Source organism: Vicia villosa, linkage group LG1 (genome assembly GCF_029867415.1).
Source record: "Vicia villosa cultivar HV-30 ecotype Madison, WI linkage group LG1, Vvil1.0, whole genome shotgun sequence".
Classification (NCBI taxonomy): Eukaryota; Viridiplantae; Streptophyta; class Magnoliopsida; order Fabales; family Fabaceae; genus Vicia; species Vicia villosa.
Window position 1 is genome coordinate 67792228 of NC_081180.1, and position 10405 is coordinate 67802632.

At 31.7% G+C, this 10405-nt stretch overlaps 1 protein-coding gene across 1 annotated transcript; it reads left to right on the top strand.

The window, feature by feature from the left end:
• The first annotated feature begins 3105 nt into the window (after positions 1-3105).
• LOC131640484 (3-epi-6-deoxocathasterone 23-monooxygenase CYP90C1-like) lies at positions 3106-8003 on the top strand. The gene is made up of 9 exons (XM_058910875.1): positions 3106-3639; positions 4566-4890; positions 5657-5806; positions 5949-6191; positions 6959-7045; positions 7153-7231; positions 7330-7436; positions 7574-7701; positions 7789-8003. The coding sequence occupies exons 1-9, from the start codon at positions 3413-3415 to the stop codon at positions 7880-7882; spliced, it is 1440 nt and encodes a 479-aa protein (XP_058766858.1). The 5' UTR covers positions 3106-3412; the 3' UTR covers positions 7883-8003.
• Positions 8004-10405: the final 2402 nt, after the last annotated feature.

Here is a 10405-nt window from a genome sequence, read left to right on the forward strand (position 1 = left end):
TCGTCTTCTACCTCCAAACGTCATCTTCCATTTACGAGACTCTATTTCTCCACTAAACCAAGCTCGAAAACATCATTTCTCTCATTAACAAATTTCAGAACCCTATCATCTCTTCTCCAACTTAAATGAGACAAGGAAAACATGGATTCAAGATAGCAACGTTAGTTCTTGTTGTGTCAGGTAAAATCTTTAATGTTTAACGATTTTATTGATTTTGTTTTTTGGTTGTTCTTATTGTTGATGTTGAGATATAATGTTTAACGATTTTATTTATTTATCATGTTGTTGTTGTTCTTTTTGTTGTTTTTGTTGTTGTTCTTTTTGTTGTCCTTGTTATTCTTGTTGTTCTCATTATTCTTCTTCTTGTTGTTATTGTTGTTGTTGTTCTTGTTCTTGTTGTTGTTGTTTTTGATGTTCTTGTTGTTGTTTTTGTTGTTGTTCTTGTTTTACTGTTGCATTTTATATTTTATTAAAAGACATACAACAACGATTGTTTAATACAATTGTGGTTGTATGAGCGTCCTATCCAGTTTACTACCACGAGAAATATACCGTGATTATAAATAACCCACTTACAACCACACACTATGTAACAACGGACCATCAACTATTATTTTAGGTCTTTCACAGCCGTTGTTATATGTGTTTTTTGTAGTAGTGTAAGAAGGAGACCTAGAGTATGCAATACAACTCATTTGCCTCAACATTGATCGCCTAACACATGGATCCATTTTTATGTATCAAATCATACATTTATTTTGACAATTATAAACTTTCTTATGGTAATGTATGAACGATTAAACACAAAATTATATTTTCCTCTGTGTGTGTATGTATGACTCAATAAATTTTGTGTAAAAAAAGAACCAACCGAATCAACCCAAATGACATTAGTTTGATTTAGTTTGGTTTGATTTTATTTTTGAAAGCCAACCGAACCACATGTTTTTTTCTCTTGTGGTTCAGATGATATTTAGCATCAAAACCGTCCAAAACCACACCACGAACACCCCTGAGTTTATGCAAGAGAATCTCTTTCAATTGTGATTGAGAAAGGAAATCCTGAATAGTTGGTTTAGGTAAAGAAGCCTCTTTCTAGTGTTATTAAGTAGGAAGTCCTAAACAACTAATTTAGGAAAGAAAATCTCTTTTAGAGTGATTGAGCAGAAAGTCTTGGATTGATGTGTCTAAGAAAATTGTAATCAGGTTTTGATCATAGTGAAAAACTCTTGCGTGGGAAGGACTGGGCTACTATGGTTATAGAGGAACCATGATAATTATTGTGTGTGATTTACTTATTGTTTCTGCACTTTAAATTATTCCGCTGTTGCATACTCTAGCTTAGAATTTGAACTTGATCAGACTCAGAAGCTGTTATTTTGAAAAAGGCAATAGTTATCAAATACACAATTCAACCTCATTCTTGTGTATTTTTCTCACCTCCAGACACAACATCACTTAATTACTTGTTACAACATAATTACCTAAACATCACATAAGACCTAATCAATTAAACACATATTTCATTAGTATTGAAGCAACTAATACAAACAACATAATGAAAGTAATCATCCAGTTGAATTTCAATTGCTTCTTCGATAACTTTATCTTCATATTCATTTCTTCATATTATACTTTTTTATCATTAACTTTTTACTTCTCTTTATTTAAACTCTGTAGTAACGAGAAACTTAATTCCTTTGCCCTATGATTCATTTCTTCATCCAACCAAACAAAACGACTACATTTGTTATAGCCTTGACGTTAGAAATATCAGTGAAAATGAAAGAAGATTAATCAATTGAAAAAATGTGACACAGGTAAAACAATACTACATCAAATTCTGCAGAAGTAAAAATCTACCTTACACATCCCACAACCAAAGAAATGACGACCTGTGTTCACATCATCCCATATCGTAATCAATGAAACATCTATATTGCATTTGTACCTAAAAGGACAAGTTTCGTTTCCTGTGGTGGAAATTGAGTGTTGAAACAACTTGATTAACAAGGATGATCGAATCTTCTTTAATTTGCTTTAAGAAAATGACAAATATTGCAAGGAAGAAGACGAGCGTGGCAAAATTTTGAATTCTAAGGTTTCGAAGCACAATTTAGAAGGAAGAAGAGAAGCGTAGAATCTAGAATTTTTTTAGGAGTATTTAAAGTATTAAATAATTTATTTAAATGTTTTGAAATTATATTAAAAAATTAATAAATCATTTTATTTTAGTTTTTAAAAAACATAATTGCTTATTTGGCGTTATACTGCCAAGTGATATATTAAATAAGAATGTCACATGTACAAAAGTGGAGAAAAATTAAAAAAAATAGAAGGATATAAAAATTGAGTTTTAAAATAATGAGATCAAAAGTTTAAGAGAATCTCTAACCTCACCCCATAGATTTCTCACCCACCATGCAAGTTGTCAAACTTGGCTCTCTGTTTGCTTCCGTTATAATTTAATTTTTTTTCGTAGGTACATCTACGGAAGCGTTAAAACATAGTGAAATTTGGGAAAATTCCAAATTAATTAAGTTCATAAAATCTTACGTAGCTACATCTATGGAAGGTTTTGAAAATAGAGTGTTCTGTAGATGTACCTACGGAACATTCTGTTATTTTTTCAAATCAACTACAATTGCACTACTTTGATTTACTATAATTTAATGTTTCATTTTTGTTATAAAAATTGAGGTTTGGAGTGAAACATAATTGATTTAAAATGTAACATAATATTTCATAGGTACATTTATGAAACACTCTATTTTTAAAACCTTAGCGCTTTCGTATATGCACCTACAGAAAAAACTAAAATTTTTTAAAAAAATATTTCCAAAAGTACATCTACGAAAAAAAGTAGACATAAATAAATGAAATTTCGTCATATAGCTAAGAGATTCAAGGGATAAATTGAAAAATTCTAAGTTTAAAGCCACCGAATCTAGAGAAATCAAAAGTAGATTTAAATTAAATTTTTAAGAACTTAAAACTAGAACAAATTTAATCCAAGAAAAAATAATTTCACATGGATGACGATAGTATATGGCATGGGGGGTGGGGTTAGACATATGGGGAAGAACTCCATATAAAATGAGTGAAGACAAAATAAACCATTGGGGTTGATTAGGTGAACCCAATAAGGCCATACATTAAATGATTGCTTTAATCCTTAGATCTTCACAATCTCCCTCAATTTGTGTATCCCCCCACTCTCATTTATATTCTCTCCCTAGGGAACGACAAAAAGAAGTTTCTTCCTTATCAAACATTCATCACCTCTCTCTAATCTCTCTCAAAAAGAAAAAACACAAGGTGCATGAACTCATCAAGCCACCACAATAAACAATCTATTACTAGGGTTTGAGCAAATTCATCATAAGAAAGGGAAAGAAGAGGCTTTGCTAATATGGGATGGATCATAGGACTATGTTCTTTTATGAGTATTTTCTTAGTATCTTGGTGGATTTTATGTATGAAGAAGAAAGAAAATAGAGTGATGATGGAGAATAACAAGAAGAAAGGAAAAGTTCCAAAAGGAAACAAAGGTTGGCCTTTACTAGGAGAGACTCTTGATTTCATTGCTTGTGGATACACCTCTAATCCTCTTAGCTTCATGGAAAAACGCAAGTCTTTGTAAGATACTATCATTTTTTTTTTTCTTTCTATTATATGATCATGCATGTTCAACCAACATTTCTTTTTCTTCATTTTTTATTCTTGTCTAAAAAGACGGTTGGAAGTTGAAACATTACATCATTTGATGAGCACAAATGATTTCCCAAGTGACAAGAACTATCAATGGTCAATTTATTTAGAAAGATATGTTTATGATTCTTTTATAGGAATATCCACCATCTATACTCATTTACTATTTAGATGAAAAATAAAAGTAAAAGTTACTATTGTCTATCTTCCCTATTCTTCTTCTAGTCTATTCTTTGTGAAAGCACAACTTTAGAAAGTAGTATAGTGTGGTCCTTTACAATATTCGTATATTAATTTTATTGGTCACCATGTGTGGCTGATAATTTTGTCTTTCAAAGTGGTCCACACACACATATACTATATTAGAAGAAAAAAAAGGTTAGTTAAATTAACATAGTATAATTATCACCATAAAGTTAAAGTACTTAATTAACAAGTTGCTTAAAGAAATGAGAGGAATATATACTCAAATGGCACAACTAGCGCTTTATATAGTGCAGATGGTTAAACCGTCTCCCTAAGATGTTGCGTATTACACATGTGACCGTCCAATCAGATCTAACAATGGGAAATGTGTCAGAGGCCGGAATCACATGTCTCCATGTGTCTTTCCTTGCAATACTTGTAGTCAGGCCTTTCACTATAGGCCTGGCGAACGACCCATATCTCCATGTGTCTTTCCTTGCGATACTTGTAGTTGGGCCTTTCACTATAGGCCTCGCAAACGGCACATGTCCCCGTGTGTCTTTCCTTGCGATACTTGTAGTTGGGCCTTTCAATATAGGCCTGGCGAACAGCCCAAAATAATTACTAATTTTTTTCACTAGAAATGATAATGTGTGTTATGGTTTCAGATATGGTAATGTGTTTAAGACAAGCATATTAGGGAGTGGTGTGATTGTGTCAACCGATCCAGAGATAAACAAAGTGATTCTACAAAATCAAGGCAACATTTTCATTCCTGCTTATCCAAAATCAATTAGAGAATTAATGGGAGAAAACTCAATACTTCAAATGAATGGGAACATGCATAGGAAACTTCATTCACTTCTTGGAGGTTTTCTTCGTTCTCCACAATTCAAAGCTCGAATCACAAAAGATATTCAGCAATCTGTTAAACAATGTTTGGCTACTTGGACCCATCATCAACCAATATATGTTCAAGATCAAGTTAAAAAGGTATTTTCTCTTTACTATATTAATTAAATCTTTTTTTTTTCTTTCTATTGTTTTTAACTTTCTTTGTCCTTTTTCCCTTTCTACTTCCTTTTTAGTATCTCTTTACTATAAAAAATGATGGTGTTGGAAAATCATTTTTCACGCTGATTTTCTTCCTTTCTGTACCATACATGTCTTTATTTCATCAACTTTTCATTAAAGTTTACCCTAAAGTCAGCAGCTTTGAATCTGCACCATCTTTTAAACGAGAAAGAATAACTATGCATAACTCAAAATTTGTCACAGTTAAATTGTGATTAAATAAAGTCTCGTAAAATTTTTGTTACGTTGAAATGTGTGTATATATAGTCTTTATTTATTTTGTCATGATTAACCTGTCTGCTATTAATAAGCTTCTAAAAACTTGAGACGACTTTAACCGCAGAAGGTCCAAAATTTAACATGGTTAAACCATATTTAAATAAAAACTAATTTAACATGGTTAAATGATAGTTAAATAAAAACTCATAAATTGTTGGTCACAACTAAACTGTGGCTTAAATAAAGTGTCTTGAAAACTTAAAGAAGGTTTTGAGAAGAAGATACTCTAATGTTTAGCTGACCAACAAAGTGTTGTAAAGCTTAGAGCAACGATAGATCATAATTTACTCTTAAGAAACGATGCGAACAAAATATTCTCTTTTTTAAAAATTTGAGATGATAACCAATATACTGAGATACTAACAATTTTTCTTATGTTTCTTTCTTGGACATATATATTTAACAGATTACTTTTACTATTTTGGTGAAAGTTCTAATGAGCATTGATCCCGGTGAAGATTTATCCATATTGAAGAGAGAATTTGAAGAGTTCATCAAAGGCTTAATTTGCTTGCCCATCAAGTTTCCTGGAACAAGACTATACAAATCCTTGAAGGTGATAATAATCCCCCAACTCAAAATTAATATAATTAGTTCTTATCATAAAAAAAACTTTACTTATTAAATAAATTAAATAATCAATGTATCTAATCTATATTACTGATAAATTGTTCGAGACAATTTGATTGTGGATGCAGGCCAAGGAGAGAATGATGAAGATAGTTCAAAGGATAATAGAGGAAAGGAATGATAATAAACATAGGGATTGTGTGGCAAATGATGTAGTGGATGTACTTTTAGAAGATAATAAAGGTGAGTTGAAGAAAATGAGTGAGAATATAATTGAGATGATGATTCCTGGTGAAGAAACTCTTCCTACTGCTATGACCATGGCTGTCAAGTTTCTTAGTGACTCTCCTCTTGCTCTATCCAAATTACTGGTAAGTTTCTTACTCATTGAAGTACTATCATATTTTATGTTTCAGAAATGCTATTCTTACGTCATTACCTATAGTCCTACACCCTATATGAACGGACGACACTGTTCATGTACGGACGACACTATTCATGTACGGACGAATACTATTCATGTACTGACATTTATTTTTAATACCTGGACGTGCATTAACCAACTTCATTACTGCATTAACCAAATTTTTACACTGCATTAACCAAGTTTGATGACTGTTAAAAATTATTTTTAATACCTGAATGTTGCATCAACCAACTTTATTACTTCTTTAATCAAGTTTTTACACTTCATTAATCAAGTTTGGTGATTGCTAAAAATTATTTTTAATACCTGAATATTGCATTAACCAATTTCATTACTGTGTTAACCAAATTTTTACATTGCACTAACTAAATTTGATGACTACTGTATTCCGTTCGTACATAAATAGTAGTCGTCCGTATATAATCATTGTCGTTCATACATAAACAGTGTCGTCCGTACAGAATGAATGGAATCCATAAAGTAACGTAAGATTTGTGGTACGGGGCACCATATGCACGAGTGATGTGATGTGATGTGCGCATATGAGGGGGTGTATGTTTCCTTACCGTACCATATCAATTCAATTCACTGACCACCTATTTAATTCCTACCACTTAACTCAACCACTGCTTTTCCCATTTACTCACGTTTTTCTATTACTTTTTTTCACTTTCTTTTTTATTAAAAAAACTCTCATAAATAATACTGCAGGAAGAGAACATGGAATTAAAGAGAAACAAGAATTGTTCCGATGATTATGCATGGACTGATTACTTGTCACTGCAATTCACTCAAAATGTGAGACTTTGCATTATCTCTATCTAACTCAGAAGCAAATCAAGTTTTGCTAATTAATACATTATAAAAAAAATAACAAAGCATTACCTTTTTCTTCGTTTATCCAGGTAATCAATGAAACTCTTAGAATGTCAAATATTGTGAATGCTATTTGGAGAAAATCTATCAAAGATGTAGATATTAAAGGTTAGTTTTTATTTATTTTTTGAAGTGACTCAAATTCTAAAGATTTGCACTAAGAAAAATATATTTGATGAGGTTTCATTACTTTGAAAAATATGCAGGATACCTAATTCCTAAGGATTGGTGTGTTGTGGCTTCTCTTACATCAGTTCATTTAGATGACATCAACTACGAAAAGCCTTTTGAATTTGATCCATGGAGATGGGAGGTTAGTAACTTATACTCGTTTTAAATTGCAGTTGCAGACTCAAACATTTGAATAACTTAAAGAAATTTAAGATTCGGCTGCAATTTAAAACACGGCTTTATTAAAAAATCGAAGTAATTATATATTTTTGAGTGCAGAAAATTGAAGGTGGGAATAGAAACAATTGTTTTACACCATTTGGTGGTGGACAAAGATTATGTCCAGGGATAGAACTCTCTAGGCTAGAGCTCTCTATTTTTCTTCACCATCTAGTTACAACTTACAGGTAAACTAATCACTTGTTTAGAATAAGTTTAAAAAGTTTAATTTTATGAACTGGTTTTGTAAATGAATAAATGTACTTAATTTGCAGATGGGTTGCTGAGAGGGATGAAATTATTTACTTTCCAACAGTAAAGATGAAAAAGAAACTCCCAATTAGTGTGACACCATTAACACCTAATTGAATTAGTATATAGAATGTTAATTCTTGTACAGTGTGTTATTAAGATATATGAATGTAATTATTTTTGAAAATTCAGTATCTAATTTTAGGATCGATTAATTCTAGAGATCAATTTTATCGTATACTAGCAGAGTTCATTTAAAGTTATAGAAAAATTCTATGTAAACGGATACAATACATGAATTGCTTCGATCTAGATGATTAAATTTAGAATTCGCACACATTGATTTAAGATCAAACAACTTAAATTACATAGTAGCAAAATCAAATTAGATGGTTGAGATAGAAACCTCCATGGCATTTGCAATAAAGTCTATATTTTTTTAAAATTTGAGTAAACAAAAGGATATGGTGGCTAGCCCTACATAAAAAGGTGATATGTATTCTTGCATTAGCTCTAAGGTCACATCAATATTTTTGTTAATAAAAGGTGCCATAGGGTCCTCTTGAGATTGATTATATTCTAAAAATGATTAACATTTGAGATGATTTGAGCTAACTCTCAAATCTTGTCTTTTTCAATTAAATATTTATGTTTGATTTTGAATGTAACGTTTGTGGTGGGTTTGGATTCCCACGTGGATATTTAGTTGTGGTCTTGGACCCATGCCCATGACATGGGCTTGTGCTCCACTACTACTACTACCCGTATTATTTCTATTTCAAGGTCGCCAAAATAATTAAAAATATCATTCTAAAAATGAAAAAGCTAAACTTTTTTATGTTAGAAGTGTTTAAATTTAAGGACTTATTTGATTTTAAAATTATTATCTTATATCACTCGAGTTCCTCACGAGCTAGTTTGACGCGAATTCACGGACAGGATGATAACTCGCGAGTAGACTCAGATGCTCAGCCCGAACATAAGCAGAATCGAACATGGCAACAAAATCCGTACCACGGGTATCCATTCGCCCCGCCCCAAAGTTGACAGGGGATAACCCGTTTTGATTGGGTTTAGGCAAGTCTTGGAGAAGAGGAATGAGCTTGAAGATTTCCATTCATGGTGCCCAATCGAAAATGCAATCGGAGACCCATTGAATTGCTTCAATTGATAAGGTAAGGGTGTGGTTCTCTTCCTATAATGGGGCTCATGAACAATTGTATGTGGGGAATTGGGTGTATAAATTTATTGCATTTGTTGTGTTATTTGTTGTTGGAAATTATGAATTTGTACCATGAATAAATGATTTTGAGTTGCTATGTTGAATCCTTTGCTGTTATTGTTTCAAATTGATGCATGTATTTGAAATAACTGAGGAAATGAGAAACAAAGGGTACGGGCGTCTTTGATGCCTAACGGACGGCATCCTTGGAACGTGATGCTGACGGTCGGCTGGTCCTTTGGAATGATGGGCGGCAAGGGCATGTGTCCATATTCATTTCATTTCCTTTCATTTGGTATTATGTACATTGCTACTGTTCGTGTTCATTGTTCTATGCATACATAAGGTATATAAGTTTAGTTAATAAGTTAAATAAAATATTTTATCAAAGAATCACGTTTTGGAATTATATAAGTTTAGTCAGTAGAAATTATAAGTAGAAATTATAAGGTATATAAGGTATATAAGTTTACTCACTAGAAATTATATGATGCAAAACAGACCCATTTGATCGAAATAGCCGAATTATGAGGTATAATTAGTTGTCAGGAATTTGATGAAAATTGACGTGGTAGCTAAGTTTAATTAGTACATTAACGTGGTGGTGTTATTTTGTCGGAATTGTGATATTAATCGGTCGATTAATTAATGATTGAATTAATGTCCAATAAACCTATTTAATTGGAATAAACTTGAACTTAGATTAACTATTCAGTTTATCGGTAAATTACGATATCTTGAGAATTTAACCGAATGAATCGAATAACCGGTAAATGATAGAATTGTATCTGAATTAACCGGTTGAGTTGTGTTTTTGGTGACTTGAAAGTGTAACCCGAAGACTCATAAAGTCGTGAATATTAAGAATATGACCGAAAATTAGATAACCGGCAGCAATAAGAAATTTGCACAATTAATTGAAGTATGCTTTGTGAATAATTTTGGTTAGTTGATAGTGGATTAGTGAGTTAATTAGAAGACTAATTTATAGAGGATTATGAGACTAATTTGAATTGACTTAATGAATCGAATTGTTGTGATATACCGAAGCATGACGTTGTCGTTTTGATACTTAACATGATATCTAATTTAGTTAAATGTTAATTGGAAGTTGATTCGGTTTACTTGATAAATTAGCATGTTGAGATTACTCTACGAACCGACCGAAAATTGTGATTTCGATTTAAATGCCTTTGTTGCGAATAATTTTGTGATTGCCAATATATTTATCAATGTGCATCATATGTGATTAGCCTTATGGCACGAACCCTAGCGAGTTGTCGTTAGTTTAGTCGATTACGACGATAGTTGTGATAGTCCTGATGAAGTGTGTATTTGTGATGATTGATAATATGTGATGTTGTATATATTTGTGATGATAATTTTGTGACTAAGTGAAGATGAATGATTAATTGTGA